The 24930-nt window shown below is 42.7% G+C and overlaps 6 protein-coding genes and 1 pseudogene across 11 annotated transcripts; 4 read left to right on the forward strand and 3 right to left on the reverse strand.

Moving 5' to 3' along the window:
• Positions 1-37: 37 nt before the first annotated feature.
• Positions 38-3281, forward strand: LOC116195561 (RING-H2 finger protein ATL46). 3 transcript variants are annotated; one of them, XM_031524819.1, is made up of 3 exons: positions 38-296; positions 433-1556; positions 2336-2578. In XM_031524819.1, the coding sequence occupies exons 2-3, from the start codon at positions 554-556 to the stop codon at positions 2416-2418; spliced, it is 1086 nt and encodes a 361-aa protein (XP_031380679.1). In that variant the 5' UTR covers positions 38-296; positions 433-553; the 3' UTR covers positions 2419-2578. The 3 variants fall into 3 exon arrangements, with proteins under 3 accessions (XP_031380679.1, XP_031380678.1, XP_031380680.1); XM_031524818.1 differs by having other exon boundaries at positions 427-1556; positions 2336-2577; XM_031524820.1 differs by lacking the exon at positions 2336-2578 and adding an exon at positions 2608-3281 and having other exon boundaries at positions 38-1556.
• Positions 3282-5546: 2265 nt separating this feature from the next.
• LOC116196823 lies at positions 5547-7112 on the forward strand (annotated as a pseudogene).
• A 271-nt stretch (positions 7113-7383) lies between these two features.
• On the reverse strand, positions 7384-8252 carry LOC116195562. The gene has a single exon (XM_031524821.1). The coding sequence runs from the start codon at positions 7911-7913 to the stop codon at positions 7452-7454; it is 462 nt and encodes a 153-aa protein (XP_031380681.1). The 5' UTR covers positions 7914-8252; the 3' UTR covers positions 7384-7451.
• Positions 8253-8980: 728 nt separating this feature from the next.
• LOC116195563 lies at positions 8981-10604 on the forward strand. The gene is made up of 2 exons (XM_031524822.1): positions 8981-10080; positions 10166-10604. Exons 1-2 carry the CDS (start codon positions 9751-9753, stop codon positions 10196-10198), a joined length of 363 nt encoding a protein of 120 aa, XP_031380682.1. The 5' UTR covers positions 8981-9750; the 3' UTR covers positions 10199-10604.
• A 3024-nt stretch (positions 10605-13628) lies between these two features.
• LOC116196591 (aldehyde dehydrogenase family 2 member B4, mitochondrial-like) lies at positions 13629-18718 on the forward strand. 4 transcript variants are annotated; one of them, XM_031526386.1, is made up of 12 exons: positions 13629-14811; positions 15489-15651; positions 15941-16078; positions 16155-16297; positions 16404-16557; positions 16636-16865; positions 16982-17071; positions 17161-17334; positions 17418-17555; positions 17640-17777; positions 17875-17936; positions 18072-18718. In XM_031526386.1, exons 1-12 carry the CDS (start codon positions 14617-14619, stop codon positions 18343-18345), a joined length of 1899 nt encoding a protein of 632 aa, XP_031382246.1. In that variant the 5' UTR covers positions 13629-14616; the 3' UTR covers positions 18346-18718. The 4 variants fall into 4 exon arrangements, with proteins under 4 accessions (XP_031382246.1, XP_031382247.1, XP_031382248.1 ...); XM_031526387.1 differs by having other exon boundaries at positions 13631-14703; XM_031526388.1 differs by lacking the exon at positions 13629-14811 and adding an exon at positions 15313-15378.
• A 137-nt stretch (positions 18719-18855) lies between these two features.
• Positions 18856-20959, reverse strand: LOC116196828 (putative receptor-like protein kinase At5g39000). Its single transcript, XM_031526731.1, has 7 exons — positions 20764-20959; positions 20500-20673; positions 20299-20412; positions 19964-20179; positions 19754-19869; positions 19239-19499; positions 18856-19080 (listed from the first exon to the last, which is right to left on the reverse strand). Exons 1-7 carry the CDS (start codon positions 20834-20836, stop codon positions 18856-18858), a joined length of 1179 nt encoding a protein of 392 aa, XP_031382591.1. The 5' UTR covers positions 20837-20959.
• Positions 20960-22123: 1164 nt separating this feature from the next.
• On the reverse strand, positions 22124-24523 carry LOC116197585 (UDP-glycosyltransferase 90A1-like). Its single transcript, XM_031527762.1, has 3 exons — positions 23547-24523; positions 22973-23376; positions 22124-22775 (listed from the first exon to the last, which is right to left on the reverse strand). Exons 1-3 carry the CDS (start codon positions 24190-24192, stop codon positions 22431-22433), a joined length of 1395 nt encoding a protein of 464 aa, XP_031383622.1. The 5' UTR covers positions 24193-24523; the 3' UTR covers positions 22124-22430.
• Between the last annotated feature and the right edge of the window lie 407 nt (positions 24524-24930).

A 24930-nucleotide genomic window follows, 5' to 3' on the forward strand; every position in this document is an offset into this window, starting at 1 on the left:
TCCCTCCCCACCCCAACCCCAGTTGTCCTTTTATGCCTCCTGTCCTCGCTGTGTGCTCTGTTCCGTTCTCTCCTGTTCCCACCAGCCACTTCACCCAGACAAAGAGAGAGAGAGGGAGGGAGAGAGATTACCAGTTTTAGAGAGAGAAACAGAAGCAAAGCACCCCCATCACTTTCATCGTCTCCTTCAGGCCTTCCTCTTCTGCACTAGACACAGCTTCAATTAATGTCCGGTGAGGTTGTTTTCTACTTCTGCACTTGCTTTCAAGAACCAAACGAGGCGTCCCTTTTGTAGGGGTAAGTAAGTTCCAGTCCCTCGTAATTTCCCTTTGTCAGCTTCCCTGAATCTCTCCCCACCCACCTGCCATTAGAGAGAGAATCTTGCGCCACTGAACGAACAAGCGTGAAGCTCCCACCTTTTTGTTAGATTCAGGGTGGATGTGAATGGAGCGGCTGGGTCGAGCCATGTGAGCTCATCAAGAACATGGATGGCTGAGTTCGTTGAGCAGCTCATGATCTGTGGATTTGACGAGGAAGCAACACCCATTTGAAAGATGTCACAGTTTCAGCAGAAAGATGGGACTCTGGCCTACCCGCCCCCTCCATTCTTTAGAGCTTCGTCTCCTTCACCTCCTTCCTCCGGTCCTAAGATCAGCCCTGCTGTTCTTTTCATCATTGTGATCCTCGCCGTGCTGTTCTTCATCTCTGGTCTTCTCCACTTGCTTGTCAGATTCCTCATAAAGAACCCTTCCTCCTCCGCAGCGTCCCCCCAGTCCCACCAGTACCCGGAAATCTCCGGCTCGGATGCTCTCCAGAGGCAGCTCCAGCAGCTCTTCCACCTCCATGACTCGGGCCTCGACCAGGCCTTCATCGACGCCCTTCCGGTGTTCCAGTACCGGGAGATAGTGGGCATAAAGGAGCCGTTCGACTGCGCTGTCTGCCTCTGTGAGTTCTCGGGGAAGGACAAGCTCCGGTTACTTCCCATGTGCAGCCATGCCTTTCATATCAATTGCATCGATACTTGGCTTCTGTCGAACTCAACTTGCCCCCTCTGCAGGGGGACGCTCTTCACTCCCGGGCTCTCCATTGAAAACCCGATATTTGATTACGACGGCTTGAGGGAAGAAGATGGGTCCTATCTTGCCAATGCAGCGACCAGGTTGGGTACGGGCCAGAAGGCTGTGGACATTGAAGAGGTAGTCGTGGAGAAGAAGGTATTGCCTGTGAGGCTCGGGAAGTTCAGGAAACTGAATAACCATTCCTCGGAGCCACAAGGAGGAGGGGAGACGAGCAGCAGCAATTTGGATGCAAGGAGGTGCTTCTCGATGGGCTCATATCAGTATGTGGTGGTTGATTCGGACCTTAGGGTCCCTTTCTCCCATGGACGGGACACTAAGACTGCAAAAGGGGCAGAAAATAGCGGGGACTCTTCGGCAGATCGAGATGTCGAGGGGAAGAAGATTAACAAAGTGGCTAAAGGGGAGAGCTATTCAGTGTCCAAGATTTGGCTCTGGTCCAAAAAGGGCAAGTACTCTGGCCCTTCAGAGGAACCTATCGGTATGCCTTCCTCTCTTGAGATTGATTTGCCATGGGCTGAGGGAGTCCCGGGAAAGTAATACGTAGTAGATGTCGTAAGGCCCGATTAACTATGCTTGCAGCATCTCGTTTAGTATCTCTCTTGGATAGAAATTGAACATTAAGAATATAAGTTTCAGCACATATGTAGAAGTCCACCAAAAAGAGATAGAGAAGATATACACCTTTTTATGCCCGGATGCAGATTTTTGCTGGCAAGTTGAGTCCTGTTTGTTGCTTAATTTTGCGTGTAGAAACTAATTACTGTGATTTGGCGTGTTCTTGGTGGATATTTTTGGATGATCTGATAATATGCTTTGCCCTCTAATGGTTGCTCGGGTTCGTACTGTCAAAATTTTCTTTAGGTATGAAGAGCTGCTTCTGCACTCTTCCAGGTCAATGCACTTAGTACGTTATGCCGATCATAAGTCTCCCTTCACCTGAGTTTACATGTTTATGATGAGCACCTGAGTTTACATGTTATCTGTTTTGAATTCACAAGAATAGGAAGCCGATTCGATGATGGAGTAAATTTCCTGCATTAACTTACCATAGATGTAAGATATGGTAGGGAAGGAATATAGAAACGACCATTTCTGTTGTGCAATAGCTGGGTTCTCTAGAGATGGAGGGAAACTAGGAACCGGCCATTAACTTGGATGCGGTGAGGAAGCATTAATACGAGTCATAAACAAGTTACTGTCTGTTAGTGCAACTCTGCATTTCGATGCATTGGTGCTCAACACCATGCCAAACTGCAGGAGTACCGGAAGGAACTTCCCGCATTGTGGGCCCCATGCTCGGTCCGGTTCAAGGCACATGCAACCGGAGAACACGTATTTGAATCTGTGCTTGATTGCATTATTTGTGCATTGCATACAATTTGCTTTTGCTTTCCTTGATCCTTTTGAGGCACTGATTTGTGTCTTTCCATCCTTTCCTTATTCCCTTTATCTTTCCTTCCTCCGTAAGTTCCCCTTTTGCTGATAATGTGAATCCTGTTATGGATCTCTTATCGACATTAACATTACAGAAGGGCTCTTTGGCTTGGGGGGGTTGCCCTGGTTATGGTAGGGTCCATGAGAGTGCCCTGACAGGAGCATCCAGCCCTTTGATCCCATGATGATTGTGTTGATTGATGCCCTTTATTAGGGTCAAGAAGCCCTCTGATCGCCTGCACTGCAAGCTCTTTTGTGGGCCCCACTCCACACTGTCAATCCAATGTGGCCCCCTGTTTGAAAATTAAGCTGAATCATCCGCTTTTGCATTGATTATACTTCTTGCTGATCAGTTTGGCATCCCCTTTGATTGCTTTGTTCCACCAAAAAGTGTGGACAGATTTGCTTTAGGGAAGAAAAAAGAAAATACAGAGAAAAAGGAAAAGATAAAAGATTATTGAATTTGATTAAATAATTAATTTGGAAAAAAAAATTTAATACTCTTTGAATGGTAGGTTGTTTACTAGTGCAATATATATACCTACTCCACTAGAGGAAAATGAAATGGAAAACATTCCTCTCAGTGGGCAATTATTCTCTGGAAGAAAGAAAGTCACATGGCCATCGAGGGTCAACGAGGCACATTGTGTCGCAGTGATAGTGTTCGAGTTATCATATCTTAATAGAGTGATTCAGACTCAGAGCGGCTCTCTAGAATTCGGGACATCTGTGGCATATCATATCGCAAAATGTAATATTTCTTTGTCTATCGGATCTCATTCAATTTCTCCTCTACTATCTCGTATAAATATCGAGTAAAAGTGACTGAACTGGCTGACATGAACTCCGGATTTTTAGTTACTTTGATCAAAAGATATGACACTGGTGACCTTTGGTGGGGAATAGATAAAAATGGTAAGGACAAAAAGACAAGGAAGTCCTGCACAACATGACCCCAGCAACAGAATCTATGTATAACTTATAAGCCTCATGAGATCCTGCCATTATTACCATAATTTCTCCTTAAATTTCTCGAATTTTTACAATCAAAATGGGTCAAAACGCACATCCCAAAGAGATCAGATGCAAGAATCAAAATGCAGCTGTTTGTTCCGAGACTGCCCGTGACACTGCCTGGGAAGTTAAACATGGAAAATAGGACGCCCATGGCACTGACGTAGCAAACAAACGCTGACCCTACTAGGGTTGTCCCCTCTCGACGATAACTGTCCACGCCACGGTCAGTGGCGCCGAGCAGAACGCTCAGCGATCAGCACCTTAGTCAGAACCATTACCAATAGGGTCGGCATAATACTACTGCGTGAATAATTGCCAGTCGATTGGTCAGGCAGGTTTGGGTGCAGATGTCGTCCTCTGAGTTGTATAAATTTCAAATCGAATTCTTCAGAAGAGACAGCAATAGTGTCTTAGGAATCAGCCAGCAATACTGCATTTGCGGAAGCACATTTTTTCCAATGGTTTTCGGTAAGGAGGGCCATCAATGAAATCTGGATTCTGGAGGCATAGCCCTGTAAAGAGTCTGGCTATTGCCAGTGAGGCTGGGCTAAGTCCGCAGAGACGATGGATCCTTCTCTTTTCAAGAAATGAGCCACAATCCTTTCCAAGAGATCAGCTTCTATCGATCTTTGCTCCCACAACTTCCAATCCCCGGATATTTTTGCTCCAATCGAACTTCTCCTGCTTCTCGGTCAAGCTTTGAGGTTAGAACAAACTGCAGACTCATCCCAACTGTAGTGCGTATATTTCTATTCCAACGAGCTCAGAGGAAGGAAATTCGAGTTCTGGCCTAGCAATGTTAAAGGTCTAAAAACTTGAAATAGGACTTGCAGTCAATCTCTAGTGGCATAACCATGTAATTAATCATGCCGATACGAACTCTCATGCTGCACCTATAAACACGTCTGACATTGGATTTGTCATGCTAGAAATTGCCACCAGAAATCGGCTTACACATCATTGGTTGATCTCGGCTTGCATATATCCAATTAATCAATGCTTTGCCTCATATAAGCATTGCGCATTGGTTGCAACAGAATCAGATCATGCGAAAGAGACGCATCAAGAAGCATTGACAATTGATTGCACATTTGCAAACAATCCTCTCCTCGGTCCAAAAAGGGCAAGTACTCCATCTCTTCGGAGGAACCCATCGGTATGCCTTCTAGCTCTCTTAAAATTGACTTGCCAGGGGCCGAGGGAGTACTGGGAAAGTAATATGCAGTAGATGTAGTGTCGCTCGATTAAACATGCTTGCAGCATTTTGTTTACGATCTCTTGGATTGAAATTGAGCATTGAGAAAACCGGTTTCAGCACATATGTATTATTGGTCCACCAAAAAGAGAGAAGAAATACACCTTTCATGCCCGAATGCAGATTTTTGCTGGCCAGTTGAGTCCTCTCTGTTGCTTAATGTCTCGCGTGTAGAAACTAATTGCTGTGATTTGGCATGTTCTTGGTGGATATTTTTGAATGATCTGATTATTTGCTTGGCCCTCTAATTGGGTTCGTGCAGTCAAAAATTTTCCTTAGCTATGCAGGAGATACTTCTGCACTCTTTCCAGTCGATGCACTTAGTATATTATGCCCAACACAAATCTCCATTCACCTGAGTTTGCATATTGTCTGTTTAACATTAGTATGTTTAAGTGTCATAGTGTTCACGGTCAGTGGAAGCACCACGATCGGCCGCCTGGGTCACTGTGCTGAGAGATGACGTCGAGCTCGTCTCCGTCAAGGATGAGTTCATCAACACCAAGTAACATGGTAACTTCATTTCTCATGTCTGGTGTCCGCCATTTTCATCTGTTTAAAACTAAGATCTATGTCACAATTCGCATGATGATCCGCTGCTCAGATGTTTCTAATAGATAATTCCATGATAATTGCGGATCTAGCTGAAATCTTGTATTAGTGGCGTGATTAGTCAATTGGAAGAATATCTCTGTTGGAAGTGCTGTAGATCTGCACTTGTGTAATCGAGTTCTCGCTCTCGTCTTTTGCGGAAAGACTTATATGTTTAAGTACGACAGTGTTCACGGTCAGTGGAAGCACCACGAAGCGAAGATCAAGGACAACAAGACCCTCCTTTTCGGCAAGAAGCCTGTCAGTACTGTTTTCGATCTAGGGGGGTGCCGAGAAGGTCGTCATTTTTGCTCCGGTTAAGGATGCTCCCCTGTTTGTTGTGGGTGTCAATATAATGAGAAGGAATACAAGCCTGACCTTCACATCGTATCCAACAATCGACTGATGCGTTGCTCCACTTGCAAAGGTATTAGATTTTCACTTTCCGATACTGTAAAGGTTAAAATAGTTGCCATTGCTCTGAATTGGACGCTGGATATGTGTGGCTCATTCTTTTTGATTGTGTAATCTGATAGGTTATTTATGATGGGCTTGGTATGGTCGAAAGCCTCGCGACCACCGTCCGCTCCATCACCGGTATGCATGTGTCTGATAGTTTTTCTTCCCTCTTCTGGAGAACAAACTAAAGGTAGTTGATTATTCTTTTTATTTTGCAGCCACACAGAAGACTGTTGATGGTAGCCATCAATGAGTTTATTAAGGATTGGAGAGGCGGTGGAGCTGCCTCAATATTCAACGTCATTCGTAGCAGCGAGCACAGGAGCCGCAACAGGACAGGTGATGATTGGAATATTCGTTCCTAGCTCTTATGCATTTGGCCTTTTCTCTGTGCGTAATTTTTGAGTTTCTATATCGTCGTCGTCTCTTAATGGATTTGATTTTAATTGATGACTCATGAAAAGGTTTTATTTTACCCTTTCCTTGATTTCCGCATTTGGAGTTGCTGTTTGAGTTGCTGCATGCTGATCATTTCGCATGCAGGTCAAGCAATAAGCATCCTTGATCGATGCCAAGGCTGGAGGAACTGCAGCTTTGAGCAAGAACTGTTTGTGAAGCTTTGCTTGCTTGCTTGCTTGTCTGCTTGTCGCTTTTGCTTGGTATATACGACAAAGGGTGGGGCTACGTACAGGGAAACAGAAAATCTAGTAACACTCGCATATGGTATACGATGTACGTACTATACGGAGATAAGATTACCACTCAAGAGTCTATTTCAATCGGATAGAGTTGTTGCTTCTTGACGATAACCATCCACTGTTAGCAGCGCTGGGCAGAACACTCAACAATTTACACCTCAGACAGAGCCAATAGGGTGGGCACTGCATAACAGTAGTGCATGAGAAATTGGAAGTCGATTCGTCGGTCAGTTTCGGATGCAGATGTAGCCGTCGGGTTTTATAGATTTCGAATTGTATTCTTTGGAAGAGCCTGCATTTGCAGAAGCACATTTGTTCCTATGGTCATTTTGCAAGGACGCCATACATGAATTCTGGTGGCTTAGCCCAAAATAAGGAGGCCGGCTATTGCCAGGGAGGCTCGGCTGAGTCCACAGAGACGATGGATTCTTCTCATTTCAAGAAATGGGCCACAATCCTTTCCAGGAGATCGGCTTTTAACGGTCTTCGGCCACCTATTTCCAATCCCCGGATCTTCCGATGCCGATCGAACCTACCATGCGTCTTGGTATCCCAACCATTGCGTGTAGATCCTATTTAGACTAGCTTGGATGACAAATTTTGGATGTAACTAATCATGTTAATCTAATCTCTTATGCTGCACCTATAAACACGTCTGGCATTGGATATGCCTTGCTAGAAATTGCTAATTTAACTAGAGACCGGTGTGCACATCAATGGTTCATATCGAATCCGGCGTGCATACACATCCAGTCAATGCTTTGCCTCGCATAAGCATTTATGCATTGGTTGCAGCAGGATCGGACCATTCAAAATAAACGCATCAAGAAGCATCATCGGACATTTGCACGGAACAAAACAATTCTCTCCTCGGTGATTAGTTATTAATCAAGTTCAAGAAAAACTTTTTACATGAGAATCAATCGAAGATGGGACCACCAGACTTCCCGAGGTCCATGGACGACTTGCACGAAGCCGGTATCGAGGCGTACCTCGACGAGAAGTCGCGCCACAGGGCGTCCTCGTCGAAATGACCTTCCTGCCCGGCCTTCCCCTCGTCAAAGTTCCGTGCGTAGCTCAGGGGGTCGTACTGGAACTTCCCGCCCTTCCCGGGGCGGTTCCTGCTGAACCGGCGGATGAACGTCTTCCACCGCGGCCCGGCCGCCAACTCCGACCACTCCCTCATCCTGTTCCAAACCCGGACCCACCACGGCTTCTCATCCCCTCCGGGCGCCCCGACCCGCTCCCACCAGTCTGTCACCGAGCACGGCCGGTCATCGTCGTCGTATTCTCGGGGCGGGCTCCCCCAGAAGCAGCAGCCCCGCCGGGCAAACGCTTCGTCGACGGCTGCATCCCTTTGTTCCTGGATCAGGGTGGACATTGGGGGCAGGGAGGATGAGAAAAGCAGAGATCTCCCCGCTCTCTCTCTCTCTCTCTCTCTCTCTCTCTCTCTACCCCTGCAGATGTAACCCTAACGGTTGATTGATTCGCTGGGGAGGAGACATTAAAGGGGGGAGGGAGCGGAAACATCGGCGGGTTGCTTAGCAATGACAGTTACTATGAGAGTTGTCAGGCTGGCAGGCGGACGGGGCGGTCGGCGCCGGGGGATCGGGTCGGATCCTGAAAGTTTACGTTGAGAATCCTCACAGCCCAGGCACAACGACGGACTATCCCTAACAAACTAATTTATTTATTCCATTAAGGGCTGTTCTTTAATGTTTTGCCTATGGCTTTGGGCTGTCATGGCTCCTCTTTCATTCATGGAGATCTCTATCTTTGGAAATGTATCTATTGTAGCTTACCGTGTACATCAAACCGCTAGATTGTCCCGATCGGTTCCGAATCAGTGGTGTGGTCGGTGATTCGGTGGAAACTCAGATAGTATCACTAAAATGTATCGACGCAAAATTGATATTATTTTATTCACTTCATCCAAAAAAAATCATAAGGAAGTTCATATCAAAGGGATCGTAACTGGCAAAACACATCGATGAGTAAGGGTGGAACGGAACTCATGTGGCGCATGAACTAACGGGTCTACCTAGGCCGATTCAATATAGTAACACTAATGGATTGGCATGACATAGATCTCTTAACAGATCTTGTTGATATGACTAGCAGGCACAAGAAGGAAAATGTTATTTTAGCACTAGACAACCGACAGTCTGATACGACAAGATAGCACGACATTGGCATGATGATGCAATACCGACCTGCAATATTGATGCTTTTTTGTCAATTTTGGATTACTATTATTATTTTAATATTGACGAGGAGCCTTATGGGCCTAAAATTATTGATGGGCCTTTTCACATCGGGCTTAAGGGGGATGGTATGGTAATACTCATCAAGCTATTGCCACAGTGCGATGCGAGATTCACCTTATTAGCACGACATTTTAACGTTCCGGGTCTTTGTTAAGCCCACCCGACAATGGCACGGCGCGATTAGGCTGAGCTCAACTACAACTTGAACTTGTCTTGCCCGGGAAGTTGTACCGGGCAGGAGTGAGAGTTGTTCATCGCACGAGAGGCGATAAGGTGGGGTCCTCTCCTCTTCCCCCTTAGGCCCCTCCTCCAACTTGACGCATGAGACAGCATGTTGGAGGAAAGACCCGCCGCTGACCGCAAGACTTTCCACCATTGATAAGACAGGCACTAATGAGAGGCTGAGAGCTCCGAGGAAGAAGAAGAACACCCCGAGAAGAACCGAACAAATGGACAACGAATGAAGGACAAGCTCAGGTTCGGTGGCATCCTCGGACAGTCCCTCGAGATCTCAGCCACGAACCCCAAGTTCTTGATCTTCGCCCTCCTCAACGCCTTCCCTCTCTTCCTCTCCCTCCTGCTCTTCGAGTTCCTCCTCTAAGAAGCCTTCTATGATTCAGCCCGCACACTGCTCTCCGATGAATCTCAGCACACATTCTGCCGCTGAGGCTTCTGCTATACATCTTCTTACGGTCCCGTGAGTTGGATGAAGACATTTATTCCGAAGCATTTTCACCAGTTTGCCTGCCTCAGTGAGCTTCGCATACTTGATCCTCGTTCACCCGCTGGGCCTCCTAAATACGATATTGATCCTGTGCCACTCATCGGCACTCTATGCCGGGAAGACCCTGCAGAGCTTCAGGGGATTCTTCCTGAAACCCGTACGGCTTCGTAGGCCCTCCGATCTCTTCTGTGTATGCGCTCTTGCTTTTGGCACTCGTCTCGCTTGGGATGAACTCCTACCAGTTCTATCCCTGGTCGCACGAAGCCGTGGCCATGAAGCTGGTGCTCTTTTCACTGCTGTCCAGAGGACCTTTCTTGGCTTTGCTGATGAAGTACGTCGAGTGGAGATCGATATGGAATATCGGGATCGCAATCTCTGTTCTGGAGGAGAAGCACTGGGACATCGCGATAGGGATGGCGGCATACCTCAGCAGAGGGAGCCGGAGGCGCGGGTTACTGCCGATGCTCGTCTTCTTTCTGTGGCGGCTGTGCTTGAGGTCACTCTGCCTCTACTTGGCGTGGGGCAAGAAGGGGACCGGCACCGCAGTCGATGCAGTGGTAGGCTGGTAGCTTAAGTGCTTGGTGTCTATTTGGGTAGTCTGATCGAGTGGGTCGTGTTCATGGTCTACTGCTGTGACTGCAGGAAGAGGTTTCTCGAGAAAAAGATCGATGTTGAGCACAGGAAATCGGATGTACATAAATAAACGGCACAATCATCTGATTCGGTGGTAAACTAATCATGCCAATTACAGCTTGCAGATGAGTTTGGTTTGCATTATATTATTTTTCTCTTAAGTCGACACCGGCTGCTGCAGACCGACGTGCAGATTCGATCATCCTTGCTTTGCCAGGGCATTATTGTTCAGTTCTTCTTAAGCAAGTGATGTTAGTGGCTCAATTCATCTGCTTGGAGAACTTTTCCTCAGCCCGTCAGGTCTATTGATACTTGTCCTGAGATTATCGTGTGTTTAGTGCACTCGTGATTTGAGATATGCAGTCAAGAACAAATATCTTTCCATAACAATACAGTTCATGTTGCAAGTCATATCGAAAATGAAATGGCACGTTCAATGATAGCACGATGATGATTGTTTGGACCTTGTTTGATCTAATTGTCTATATCCATTGTATTAGGAAAATGGAAGTCCTGAAGTAATTATCAACGATGACAAACTTTTTTTTATAAGTATAGTTGATTTTCTCGGTTATAGATTTCGATTGGTTTCTAAATGCATACGTTATTTTTGTATTTCAAAAGATTTTGATATATATCTCGTTTTATGGATATCTATATAATATTATATACAATACGTTATAAATAAGAATTACCAAACATAAACTGTGACTAGTCTCAACAATATTGAAGCCATTAAACGTGAATTATCCGACTCCCAAAAAAACATCTATAATTAAACGTGAAGGTGACTTCCTAAAATTTTTATTTTTCTGTCACTTATGATAGCCTCAAAGTGTCCGGATTGCTAAATGTGTTTTTTGTAAAAATTTTGAGTTTTTTAATTTTATTAATGTATTATGTCAAAATTCTGAACAAAAATTGGAGCCATGTATGCTCTTTAACATGACAAACACTATAACGCCAGATGAGTATATGGTCAATATGATCAAAGAGTTTCATCCTGCCATACTTGAACTTTTTCTTTTTTAATTTTTCATTTATCCCCGTCGCTAGTATGTTTTTGGCTTTTGTTGATTTTTGACATATATCTATTAATTTGTGTTCAATATAGTTCCTTCTTACCCTTTTTTTCCAAATTAAATTAACATTGTTCATATATTTAATAATATATTTGTATTGATTAGAATATTTGATTTTCAATTTAAAAAATTTATATATATATATATATATGGATTCGAAGATTTCATTTTGATTTAAAAGTATATACATGTTTGCCATTTGTCTTGCATATATATGTTGAGAAAGTTAATGATATAAATTTTGCAGGGTTAATAATAAAAAAAAGTACAAATTTTTTCATATTTTAACAATTCTAGCACGAGCTTTTTTCCTTAATATAAAAATGCACAAACTTTCGATTTGATAACAATTTTAGCATGGTGTCAAATTTTCTGTTTACTAGGACAAAAATTGCTAACGTGTAGATCGAGTGAGATCCATCATACTTTTTTAATAATAAAATTATTTCAGAAATTTAAAACAAAAGAAATTAAAAAGGGAAAAAATCTAGGAGGAAGGACGGTGGCCAGTGATGAGGGGCCTCGTCGCCAGCCACCACCCCCTCGATTGAGGTCGCCTGCTATCATAGAGGGTGCCGACGACCCCACTCGACCTACAAGTCAGCAATTCCCGTCCATATTAACGGAAAATTTGATTTCGTGTTAGAATTATTATCAAATCGAAAGTTTGTGCGTTTCTAGGTTAAGGAAAAAATTTCGTGACAGAATTGTTAAAATGCGAAAAGTTTGTGTTTTTTGTTATTAACCCAATTTTGTATTATGTAAATAGAAATAATTGGAATGGGGAATTCCCAAACAAATGATGTGGACAAAACAATAGTTCTCACTTTACTAACTGATAACGTTTTGTTTATTCTACTGTAATATGTTGCCATACTTACATTAAAAAAATATTTTTGTTGAAAATTGGTAGATATTATGCAATATTTGAATAAATTCATCTTAATTGACATATAAAATTCTTATATAAGTACTTATTACCAAATTTTAACATCACACTCTATATTTCATTCATATTTCGATGCAGTAAATTTTTTCTTCTTCACTCTTACATTTATGTATATTTTTCATTTCCTCTCTTTCTTTCTTGGATTTTAGTTCAACTAATTGTTCACAATTGAAAGAGATTATTTTATTTTTACTCATCAATATAGAAATTTTATATTTAGTTAACTGCAGTTAATTATTTTGTCAGAATATTTTGCAATTATTTGATATGAATAATTTTTTACAATAATTTACTGATTATTATCTATAACATAATTCATTTGATTTCAGGTAAACAATCTATATATAACTAAAATTTACTTGGGTGCATAATAAATGCTTTAAAGAAAATTTAAAATATATGAAAAAATTAAGAATAAATATAATAATTAAGTTTTTTTCATAAATGAAATTAGTGTATCTGAATGTCCTACTCACTATATATAATAATCAAAAGAAAACTGAAAGGATGTGAAAAATAATTAAAAACAAAGAATAATAATTAAAAATATTTAATAAATTCAATTACATGTACCTGAATCTCTTACTAAAGACAATTATAATTTTTGTTGTAATTTCTTAATTACACATGAGTGATAAATGCATATAAACAATTAACTTAACATAACATTACAAAAATTGAGCCTAACTTATAGGAATTGATATAAAAATTTTGATATTCTTACAAAAATTAATGAAGCATATATATAATTTATCATAAGAACTAAACATGTATATGTACAAGGATATTGAAAAGTAAAATTTAACGTGTTAAAAATAAGAATCATGAACCATAGAAATGAGTATCTTTTAATAAATTCTAAAACAATAAGAAATATATAAGAAGTATATATTATAGATAGAGTTAATATACATATATAAAAAATATATATATATATAATGTCTCATTATGTAGAACAATAACGTTCTTACCCACGAAGGAAGATTATATAAATTGAAAAAATAATATTATATAGAATAATAACAATCTTTATTTAGAAGGAAGAGTTCATAAATTTAAAAATAATATAAAAAAATGAAAATGTATAAAATAATATAATTATTTATATCACGGACTAAAATTGTGAAAGAAATTAAATAAATTTACAAGACATAATAAGAACGTTGATTATAAAATTATAAGTGAACTGCTCAAAAGCTTTCATGTAATTCTATTGAAAATTGATTATTGAGAACTTTTATTTTCAATAATAATAATAATAATAATAATAATAAGTAAATTAATATATGAAACTGTAATAATTACTATTTGTATATAATATAAATATATAAATATAAACCCGTGATTGGTTCTGGTATTTATGTATAATAATATGTATGTATGTATAATTTTGACGATTAGTTGCAGTTTCGTTTGGAGAGACACTGAGCGATGAGAAAGAGCTCCGAGGAAGAAAGAACGCCCCGAGAAGAACCGAACAAGAACATGGGCAACGAATCCATCATGATGAAGGACAAGCTCGGGTTCAGTGGCGTCCTCGGACAGTCCCTCATGATCGCAGCCAGGAATCCCAAGTTCTAAATCTTCACCCTCCTCGCCTCCTTCCCTCTCTTCCTCTCCCTCCTGCTCTTCAAGTTCTTCTTCCACGAAGTCTTATTCAGTTCAGCCACCTGTGATGATTGGGGAAACGTCCGCTTCTGCATCAGAGGCTTCTGCCGTATTTATGCGCCTCCTTGGAGTCCCATTCGGATTGACAATTTATTCTAAAACACTTTCGACAATTTGCCTCACTGGGTTTCATGCACTTGATCCTCGTACATCCGCTGGACCTCCTGAACAAGATCTTACTCGTCCGCCATTCATTGGCAATTTATGAAGGGGATACCCTTCAGAGCTTCAGGGGATTCTTTCTCGGACCCGGGAAAGATTTCGGGTTCATAGGTCCTCTGATTACTTCTGTGTATGTTATCTTGCTATCTGCACTCGTTAGCCTCGGGTTAATCACGGTCGGGATGAACTCCTACCAATCGATCCCAGGTCGTACGATGCTGTACCTCTGAAGGTGCTGTTTTCGCTGCTGTTCGGGGGACTTTTCCTAGCTTTACTGATCAAGCACGTCGAGTGGAAATGAGATCGATATGGAATGTCGGGATGGTGATCTCTGTCCTCAATGAGAAACATGGGGACATTGCGATCGGGATGGCGGCATACCTCAGCTGAGGGAGACGGAGACGCGCCCGTGTTCTTCCTGTGGCAGCTGTGCTTGAGGTCATTCTGCCTCTTCTTAGTGTGGGGCCGGGAGTGGGGCGGTGCCAGAGTGGGCGCCGCGGTACCTCAATTGCTCGGTGTATGTTTGAGAAATCTGATAAAGTGGGTCGTGTTCATGGTCTACTACTGTGACTGCAAGAAGAGGTTTCTATAGTAAAAGAATGACGTCGAGCACGGGAAATTGGATGTACACAAATAAATCATTTGTTTTGGTGGTCAGAGCCAGCTGCAGTCTGCAGATGAATCCGGTGTGCGATGTTTTCTCTGAGTCAATTTATATGCGCCGATCCAACCGAATCGTGCAAATACAATTGCAAGTTATTTCTTCTGATTCCTATAAGAAGTTTCTGTTCTTCGTAAGCAACTAATGCTAGTGGCTCATTCATCTCCTCGGGAAACAATAGTTAGCTTTAAAACTGACCAAGTCAAATCTTGTCCGAATGTAATCGGGTCTATGATGCACTTGTAATTCGACATATGCAGTACAGCACAAAAGTCTGTCCATATCGATTAGGTTCGTATTGCAAATCATACTCGAGATGACACATTCGGTGATAGCATGAAATGATGATTGCTTGGACCCTATCGTTGATCTTCTGTCTATATCCATTGGATATCCGAAAGTGGAATTGCAGAAGTAACTGCCAAAGAAGGGTGCTAACATCATTGTCTGATCAATTTGATCATTTTCCTGTTTTCTCGAGAACTAATCGATAGAAAACAAAAGATTCCCATGTGATACTTTTTCCCTTTCATGCTTGATATTATTTCAGGTATAGGAATGTAGCAGCTTTATCCCACTAGGCTATACCAATGGCCATAAGCCATAGGTTGAGACAAATTACGGTAACTGAAGCAATCATTGTTAGATAATGATGATGAATCATTCAACAAAAGCGGGAACATGCAATTTTGGCCTATTGGTAACAAGTTGGAAGTAATCACAATCAATCAATCAATCAACCGACCCCAATTTGACGAGCTAAGAGTAAAGATAGGAACTGTTAACTTATCACTCTAACCTGTATTTCAGGAAACAGAATTGGGATCAAATGCATTGAGAAGAAAGCCTTCATATCTGCAATTCACAGAAGACCCGGCAATCGGAGCTTTTCTCCTTGCAGTGATGACTATGCGAAGAATCGTATCACTCACTTCCCGTTGTTCTTCCTCAGCTTACCGGTTGTGTCGCTTTGGTACATCTCTCTTTCTTTCTATGCTCATTGTGGTTGAAATTATGTGCTCCCAAGTTGGAGTTTACAGGGACCAGGTAAGAGAGAATGAGTGAGAGATCAAATATCTCGTGCTTATATTCGCTTACTTGCCTAGACTGAAGTGCCATGTTGTGTTTGCGGTCATGTTAGTTTCTCCTCTGTAATTCGTTAAACATATTAGAGGAAGTTTTCCTTCTTCTTGTTCTTTGTGTATGTTTGTCTGGTGAAATGTAATTTGGAAACTGATCTACAATAACTTCTCTCAATTCAGGCGGATTTCCGAGCTGGGGGAGAGGCATCGGCAGCAGATTTAGTACCTCTGCAGCAGTAGAGGAACCTATCAGCCCGAGTGTCAACATCGAAAACACTCAGCTTCTGATAGATGGAGCGTTTGTTGATGCTGCCTCAGGTCAGATCCTCATTTCATACCCTACTTTGGTCGCGATGAAATCTCGATTCTCAATTAAAAATATTACGGCTTGCAGGAAAAACTTTTTCCACCATCGATCCAAGGACAGGAGAAATAATAGCTCATGTGGCTGAAGGCAATCAAGAGGATGTTAATCGTGCAGTTCTGGCCGCTCGCAGGGCTTTCGATAACGGGCCCTGGCCGAAGATGATCCCTTATGTAATATCCTCGCCATCTAACATTCCACGAGTATAATTCCAATAGCTGCAAACAGCGGAGATCTTAGGAATTTCATTAATCGCTGTTTGCTTTTCTCATTTGCCAGGAAAGGTCATGTGTACTGTTGCGATTCGCAGACCTGCTCGAAAAGCATCGACCTGAGCTAGCATCAATAGAGACTTGGGATAGTGGGAAGCCTTACAAGCAGGCTGCAGATATCGAAATCCCAATGGTGATACGGTTAATGAGATACTATGCTGGTAAAAGTTGAAATTCATTTTCTTCTCTCCTTTTAATGACGAATCACAAACTCATATAGATCTAGGACTCATGTTCAGGTTGGGCGGATAAGATTCATGGCCTTACAGTTCCTTCAGACGGGCAGTACCATGCGCAGACGCTGCACGAACCCATTGGAGTCGCAGGGCAGATCATCCCATGGAACTTCCCTCTTCTCATATTTGCTTGGAAGATTGGGCCCGCCTTGGCATGTGGAAACACTGTCGTGCTGAAGACCGCAGAGCAGACCCCACTATCAGCACTCTATGCAGCAAGGCTGCTTCACGAGGTGAGATTTTCTGATGTGGGGCTTCTTGTTCTTGCTTGAGCTATATTGAAAAGCACTACAACTTAGTACAACCATCTTGATAACGGATTTCTGTTGCTAACCCTGTTATCTAACAGGCTGGACTCCCCCCGGGTGTCCTAAATGTGATCTCGGGTTTTGGTCCGACCGTTGGTGCAGCTCTTTGTAGCCACATGGACATAGACAAGGTACTTTATCGGTTAATCATCTTGAGAATCCTTTCGTGCGAAGAGCAAAATCTAAGTCCAGTCCGTTTTGCACTTCCTCCTGATTGCAGCTTGCCTTTACAGGATCGACAGAGACCGGTAAGAATGTCCTAGGATTGGCAGCAAAGAGCAACCTCAAACCTGTTACTTTAGAACTTGGAGGAAAATCCCCTTTCATTATCTGCGGGGATGCCGATATTGATAAAGCTGTTGAGGTGGCGCATTTGGCCGTGTTCTTCAACCAGGTGCACGGATTATATCTTCCATTATCTGAGAGCATACAAAAGGATGAAAATGATGCTAACAGAACGTGCGTCTTTTGATGCAGGGCCAGTGCTGCTGTGCTGGGTCTAGGACATTCGTACACGAGAGTGTGTATGATGAATTCGTAGAGAAAGCAAAGGCACGTGCCATGAAACGAGTCATCGGAGACCCTTTCAGGCAAGATGTTGAGCAAGGTCCTCAGGTAATTAGTATTCTTATTAGCCAATGTTCTTCCCATTGTATGGAGAACTTGCTTAAATGCATCTCTGTCTGTCAAACTACATAGATCGATTCGAAGCAGTTCGAAAAGATTATGACCTACATTAGATCGGGTATCGAGAGCGGAGCTAAGCTCGAATCAGGAGGTGAACAGTTGGGCTCCAAAGGATTCTATGTCCAACCGACAGTATTCTCAGACGTACAGGTATCACTGTAGATACTCAGCCATAACATATTATCGAACATTCCTGAGAAATCCATCAAGGGAATGTAATCATGTTTCATTTATCATGTAATTTCAGGATGACATGTTGATAGCAAAGGACGAGATCTTCGGACCAGTGCAAAGTATCCTGAAATACAAGTATGATCAGCAGGAAGTCATTAGTTATTCAAAGCGCATTTACTGGCTTGTCTGTTCTTTGAACCAAACAAAACACGTCATGTGAACATTATTCGATACCACTTCATATTGATCTCGTTTTTCTTTTGGACATAGGGATCTGAACGAGGTGATTGAGAGGGCCAACAAGAGCCACTATGGATTGGCAGCAGGAGTTTTCACTCAGAGCATCGACACTGCCAACACCTTGACCCGAGCTCTTCGGGTTGGGAGTGTCTGGGTTAATTGCTATGCTGTATTCGATGCTGCGATTCCCTTTGGAGGGTACAAGATGAGCGGACATGGGAGGGAGAGGGGGATCTACAGCCTTAGAAACTACTTGCAAGTAAAGGCTGTGGTCCAGCCCCTGAAGGATCCTGCCTGGCTATGAATGAGATTTTTCTTAAGGCTCCGTGCAAGATTGTTATTTATCTGATAGGTCGGCGTGGCGGACTAGATTGTAGACAACATTTCGACGATGGGATCATTAGAGGCAGAGGACCAGAGGAACCATTGATGGTCAGGACTTAGTCACTGTCTAACAGTGCACTTGGACCCTCAGAATTAGAATTTAGACGGTCAGGAATCAACATGCCCCTTGATCTCGACAAAGAACTTCCTGTTCTACGGAACTGCGAAAGCAGATATGTTTACTCCTTCATTGATACTGCAGACTTTCGTCTTATCTTTCACTTCGGATTGTATCACGAGTCTATATATGCTCTTATGAATGACCAGTCCTGCCATTATTCTGTTCATTGACAGATAAATCTGCTACCAACCAACAAAAATTTTCATATTTTATTACAACAGTTAAATGAAAAGAAAATTATCTGCCTGTATAGTACCCTCCTTGCAAAGAACAAAACAATCCAAAAAGGCTCAGTCCTCTGCCCAAAAGCTACGCAGACATAAACTCGGGAGAGGAGGCTTTAGCCCTGGTCGATATTTCAAGCGCCTCCTGTAAAATTACAAGGACTTGTTCCATTGACGGCCTTTCTTGCTTCATTGTCGTGCACGAGAGAGCCAACCGAAGTGTGAGATCAAATGCTTCCACTGAGTACTCACCATCGAGCTTTGGATCTGCAAATTCCATTGTATTGCCGCCTTTTGTCAGACCCTTCGCCTGGTAGTTGCAGAACAACGCTAAAAAGGTCAACTTTCGTATAGAAACTTGGAAATTCAAAAAATGATAATTGCGAAGATTTAGACTTGACATAAGGTGTGGATATACGTTTATTATGCGACTAAAGCGGATCGTAAAATACATAATATTTTGCTCACCCTTTTGTCTAGTGACATGGGTTTGTCCTCGTTCAAGTTAACAACCTTCTTCCCAGAGAGTATTTGCAGGAGCACAATCCCAAAGCTGTACACGTCACCTGATGAGTTCACACGGCGGTTGTCTTGGTACTTCGGATCTAAATATCCAAAGGTTCCCCTTACTTCGGAGCTCACGTGAGTCTGACCTGCTTCGATGACCTTAGAGAGCCCAAAATCCGAGAGCTTGGCTTCGAAGTTTGGCCCCAAGAGAATGTTTGTTGGCTGCAAGAAGAGTACCAAACTTTAGGTGAATAAAAAACTACTACAGTTAATCTATAAAAACAATTAGATTCAATCAAAGACGAAGACCAGGAAGATTGGATGCAGCTTATGCACAGCTAAAACCCCGTAAGGCATAGGCTATGATCAGATCTTCAGCTCCATGATTAAGTTGTACAGGCTCAATCTGATAAAAGTTGTTATCTATGTGTTTCCAGTTCCATTTCTATTCAGAACGTTGAAGTTGCAGGGGGAACCTTGATATCTCGATGAACAATGCAACCTTCAGGATACGTGTGCAGAAAGCTAAGGCCTGTCGCACTCCCAACAGCAATCTCAAGCCTCCGGATCCAACTGAGGGCCTTATCCTTCCCTAACGAGCATATACGATTTCTTGTTACACATTTTTGACAGATCATCAAAATAAAAAAAATGCAGATCAAGATGGTCGTACGGATAAAATGTACCGAAAATCCATTCAGAGAGGTTGCCATTAGGGCACAGCTCATATATGAGGAAGCACTCGTCCTCGTTCACGCAGCATCCCAGCAATGAGACGAGATTCGGGTGCTTCACATGTGACAAGCTCGTGACTTCTCGAATAACCGTGTCCACATTTTCTTCGATGATGTGCTTTATCGCAACCTGCTGATGAGTCGACATTATGCCCTTGTAAACCTTTCCTGCCAATTATTTTGATTTTGGAAACAAAGCAACAAATTAATTAGGAGAAAACAAAAACTAAGATAAAATTTTAGAAAACATATTGCTCCTATGAAAATGCTACGTGCTGGTAGCTCACCAGCAGTTCCCTGGCCAATGACATTTGATTGATGTAAGTTGTTTGTGGCGGTGTAAACTTCCTTGATCGGGACTTCCAGGCAAGATGGTTTCTTCAGGAGAATGTCTTTGATTACTGTAGGGAGGAAGAGGAAGATATCAGATCCCCTTACATATGAAAGTTTAGTTTCCTCATGGAAAAAGCATGCATTTCGGATCATACCTTCATTTTTGGGGGGTGGGTTCGTTTTCTTGCGATTGTGACATCTTTTTAAGACAAAACATATGGCTGAAACCACTAGCAGGGCAATCACAAGAAGGATGCCTAGCAGAATCCATGTGTGGGTCGCAATTCCGTGATGTTTGTCTTCACCTCCCTCCTTTGTTTGATCATGTTCTGTCGAAAAAATCAATCAACCTCAGAAGGTATGTGAATCACAACATACCTTTCTGCTTATAGCAACATTGAGAAGTCACAGATGCTTACGAGTAATCACGATCCTTCGCAGTCCAAGGTACTTGTTAGTCCCTCGCATATAATCCCAATGTTTGATCCTCATGCTTATCAGTGACACGAGAGTGGCAGATCTACAAACATCAGTTTCATCTGCCACGACCTCGGCATTATAGGATACAAGAACGAGCAGTCTGCAAACTCTGCTGCATCGCTAACTTTTACAACAAGTTAGACCGTTCACTCGAAAGCAAATTGTTGGAAGATTTATTATATAATGTTCTTCTTTTCTGTAGCAGAAATAAAAGTCACAAGAATTTTTGGGCTTCGGCATTTACTGTTTGGTATCAATATCGGGATTAGAATAACCTCCAAGGTTCGGCTGCACATCTCTCGCGGTGCATCATGTCAATAAAATATAGGTTTCATAGGATATTATAAACTTGCCGGCCGATGCTCGAGAATGGATATGTCATTATCAGTGAGTTTCATTCTCATCGCCTCTCTTTCTGCGGGAATGGAGAGTCAAACAAAGCAGAGACTAATATAAGTCCAAGTAGCTAAAGTTCGAAACGCAATGTCCATTTTGTCACGATCAGTCTCGGCAACGAAACCTTTGCCTCTTATATACCCTGCTGGAAATCATCAGGTGGTGTTGTATCTCATTCCGACTAGTTGTGTGTCTTGAAAAATATGTTCAGTTTCCAATCCCGACCTGGTTTGCTTCCTAGCTCTAGCTGATCGAGAACTGTTGTAATACTCAAGACCAATCCTATAGATTAGTCTCCTAATAGTAAATTTGATTGGATAGTATTAATTAAGATCGGTTAGGACTGCCAAGAGCTTGAAATCTGTTTAAGTCTGGGAAAGTTTGACCAAATTTTGAGATCTGCGGCAACTTTTTTCCGGTACTTGTTCTTCCACATTATTGGACATCAAAGATAATTTTTTAATGAATTTTCGATGAGTTTTACCTTAGTAAAAAGTCTATATGAATTTGAAAGAAGCAAACGAGGGAAAATTCTTGAAAATTACAAATTGATTAGTTTTTGGAGTTTCGATGTTCGGGGGACTTCAAAGTGAGTAACCTATTCCTAAACTGGTATCTTTATTATCAATAACTACATTGTCATGACCATGTCGATATTACAAATCATGCATGTATTTTATACGATCAATTATGATAATGCTGAACCCCGTGTTATGATCCGGCTAAATTATGTCGTGGTTGTTCATTGGGTTTCAAGCTCACCCCCAAAACGATCTCTTCGTTTTTTTTATCGGTCAATGCAACGGTGGAAAAACATCGAATTTTATCGAGTATTTGGAATACGTATCGAAAAGTCTATATTACTGAAAATCGTATATGTGGATTTTATCAGTATTTATTGGATTTTATATGAAAAGTTTCGGGACGTTACAACTGTCATTGCATTTGCTGCGGACCATTTTTACAGAGTTCTGCTTAGTACTTGAGAATCGTCCATGAATCACTGAGAGCGAAATCACATCTAACGCTAATACATCATGTCGTACACTACAATGTTCGGTGACCCCTACCGAGGGGAATTCAAGGGAATGATGCTTGATGTTCTTTTTTTTTTTAATAAAACTAAAGGAAAAAAAATAGCGGAGTCCGTTCTCGAATAGTATTAGTCGTAACCAATGGGTTGAAAATCACCATGTAGTCTCGCTGAAAACTATTTCGATGTCTCGTCAATGAGAGAGTTTAAGGTGCGCCATGACGAGCCGCCCTCCTCCATGGCTCGCCTCGCTGCATCTGAGGCCTCCCTAACCTTCCTCCTTGCTATCTTTCCTGCTTCTCCTTCCATGAGCTCTCGCACCTTCCTCTCCACTTCCTCCCACTCCACGAGGCCGTCCTCGCCCTTGAAGGGAGGTCCGTCAACCCTCAACCCAATCCTCAGCTCCTCCTCCACCATCTTCGCGTTCAGCGGCTGCTCTGCCATCATCGGCCATGCTAGTATCGGCACCCCTGCACATATGCTCTCGAGCACCGAGTTCCATCCGCAGTGGCTTAGAAAACCCTGCATGCGTACACACTGATCAATTGTCTGACACGATGGCATATCGAAATATCACCGGGTCTAATGGACTGTACATATATATATATATATATATATATTACAAGATAACGAAACAGTTCGTGTATCAGTTGTCAAACATCAGTACAAGCGCATCTGTAGATAAAACTAACGTCGACATGAATGATCGGTTATGTTACCTGCACGCTCGGGTGCATCAGTATGCTTCTCTGGTCCACCCAGTCTCGAACCACCAAGCCCCGATCCTTGACTCTCTCCTTGAACCCATCTCCAAGCTCCGAGTCCTTCTTCTTGATGACCCAAAGGAAGTAGGCCTCAGATTTTTCAAGTCCAATGGCGATCTGCTTGAGCTGTCGGGTCGAGATATCCGCCTGAGACCCGAATGCCACGTACAAGACCAAGGCCCCTTTGTCTAGCTTCTGGTCCAGCCAATGTGCCCAAGTCGGCTTCTTGGGGTTGGTCATGGGCTCCGGTGGGTCGATCATGCACAGGGGTCCGACACACCAGGCCCTGGGCATGGACTTACTGTTCCAGTACTCGAGGAATGCCGGCTCAAGCTCCTCGAAGCTGTTCACAAGAAGGCCTAGTAGGAAAACGACTAATTAGTTAATAATATCACCACGAGAAAACTAATTAGTTTATAATATCACTATGAGTCGGAAAACTAATTAGTTTATAATATCACTATGAGTCGGAAAATAATTAGTTTATTATATCACTATGAGAACATGTTAAAATTTTCTCGTCATCTACCATAGCTGTTGATCGTTGCTTGTAGTGTATTCATATTGAAGTTGAAAGCAACGGGGTTGGACTGTGGGTCGGGGAACTGGGGGATGTCGTTGCTCTTGACCTTAATCCATGGAAACGCTGGCACAGTGACAGGCTCGTCGTCGGCCTTATCGGCTGATCTCACCTCCGCCACTGCCTTGCACATGGCCAATGCATAATTGCTCATCCCGAAGAACACCATCCTCAGGATCCCGAGCTTATTGGCCGACTCAAGCGTCCACCACAGGAACCCGTCCGACACGAGAAGCCGTATGGGAAGGAGCTTTTCCAGCTCAGCTTCGAACCGGGACTGCATGACTGTGGTGGCAGACGCAAAGGCATGGAAGAGGGACATGGAGGACAGCTGGTCGGTGCTCTCGACCGATGGGTCTATCTCGGGGATCCCATGGGGGAAGGGGATGGAGATGACCGATGTGGCAGTCCCTGAGAGGGAGCTGGTGATGAAGGGCCGGTTGGCGGGGGTTGTGAAGACAGTGACAGCATCAACCGCAGGGCGGCGGAGGAGGAGGCGAGCGAGGTGGAGGAGGGGGATGGTGTGGCCCTTGGACATGAACGGGAAGAGTACTATGTGGTTGCCATGCGAGTCGTTACCTGACACAGAGCCCATGTTTTCTTTCTGCCCCTAATCTTTGCCTTCTCTTCGTTATGGAATGACTGATCCCATCCATTTATACTAGAGTTTTTTTTTTTGAGTGAGAATGCGAGATATATAATCTCAATCTAATCTCCGAAAAAAAAAATATAATCTCAATCTAAAATATTCGTGCAAAAAAAAAATTCATGCAAACGCGATTAATTTCTCGATTTCTAGTATAAAATAAACGAAGAAACATGCGGTGTTAGACATGAAGTTTAAGAAATTCGTGAGTGGGCATGAATCCTATCGTGTATATATATAAATAACCTTCCGACAGGCCCTGTCGTGCCCTCATTCGTGTTTGGAGAAGGCAGATACAAAACATATGTAAGGTACAGCTTCGTTTACGTTTCCAATTTTTATACCAACGCCTTAAAATGCTGTAGCTTTCGAAAAGCAAATCAAGGTTGGACAAAAGAGCCACATCAGTTCGTTCTTGTTCTATGAGAGACGTCTCGGACTAATCTACACATTCACTAGATCGAAAAGAGCCCTGAAACCGTGAAGTTTATATGTGAAAAGTGAAGTGTTGGTGAACTAAATCCTTATAGTTTCCAGTTTTCGGTGCTCTCGCCAGTATCATTTCACCGTATAGTGTCTTCATGAGTCTAGCTCTCACATCCTCAATCACCAATATTCAAGGAAACCTTAATATATATAAGTGTTTGGCCGAGTTTTCGAGCATGTTCTAGCTAGCCAGTTGGTCTT

The sequence above is a fragment of the Punica granatum genome, chromosome 2 (genome assembly GCF_007655135.1).
Source record: "Punica granatum isolate Tunisia-2019 chromosome 2, ASM765513v2, whole genome shotgun sequence".
In the NCBI taxonomy this organism is placed as follows: Eukaryota; Viridiplantae; Streptophyta; class Magnoliopsida; order Myrtales; family Lythraceae; genus Punica; species Punica granatum.

Bases quoted from the DNA above. Each gene is read 5' to 3' on its own strand.
- LOC116195561 (XM_031524819.1), top strand. From the start codon at position 554: ATGTCACAGTTTCAGCAGAAAGATGGGACTCTGGCCTACCCGCCCCCT. The intron at 1,557-2,335 runs GTATGCCTTCCT...GCCAAACTGCAG, and splicing joins CCCTTCAGAGGAACCTATCG to GAGTACCGGAAGGAACTTCC.
- LOC116195562 (XM_031524821.1), bottom strand. From the start codon at position 7,913: ATGTCCACCCTGATCCAGGAACAAAGGGATGCAGCCGTCGACGAAGCG.
- LOC116195563 (XM_031524822.1), top strand. From the start codon at position 9,751: ATGAACTCCTACCAGTTCTATCCCTGGTCGCACGAAGCCGTGGCCATG. The intron at 10,081-10,165 runs GTAGGCTGGTAG...CTGTGACTGCAG, and splicing joins GCACCGCAGTCGATGCAGTG to GAAGAGGTTTCTCGAGAAAA.
- LOC116196591 (XM_031526386.1), top strand. From the start codon at position 14,617: ATGACGTCGAGCACGGGAAATTGGATGTACACAAATAAATCATTTGTT. The intron at 17,556-17,639 runs GTAATTAGTATT...CAAACTACATAG, and splicing joins ATGTTGAGCAAGGTCCTCAG to ATCGATTCGAAGCAGTTCGA. The intron at 17,778-17,874 runs GTATCACTGTAG...ATGTAATTTCAG, and splicing joins CAGTATTCTCAGACGTACAG to GATGACATGTTGATAGCAAA.
- LOC116196828 (XM_031526731.1), bottom strand. From the start codon at position 20,836: ATGAGGATCAAACATTGGGATTATATGCGAGGGACTAACAAGTACCTT. The intron at 20,180-20,298 runs GTGAGCTACCAG...AATAATTGGCAG, and splicing joins CATTGGCCAGGGAACTGCTG to GAAAGGTTTACAAGGGCATA. The intron at 19,870-19,963 runs GTACATTTTATC...TATGCTCGTTAG, and splicing joins CCTCTCTGAATGGATTTTCG to GGAAGGATAAGGCCCTCAGT.
- LOC116197585 (XM_031527762.1), bottom strand. From the start codon at position 24,192: ATGGGCTCTGTGTCAGGTAACGACTCGCATGGCAACCACATAGTACTC. The intron at 23,377-23,546 runs GTAGATGACGAG...TTTTCCTACTAG, and splicing joins AGCAACGATCAACAGCTATG to GCCTTCTTGTGAACAGCTTC. The intron at 22,776-22,972 runs GTAACATAACCG...GTACGCATGCAG, and splicing joins TGATGCACCCGAGCGTGCAG to GGTTTTCTAAGCCACTGCGG.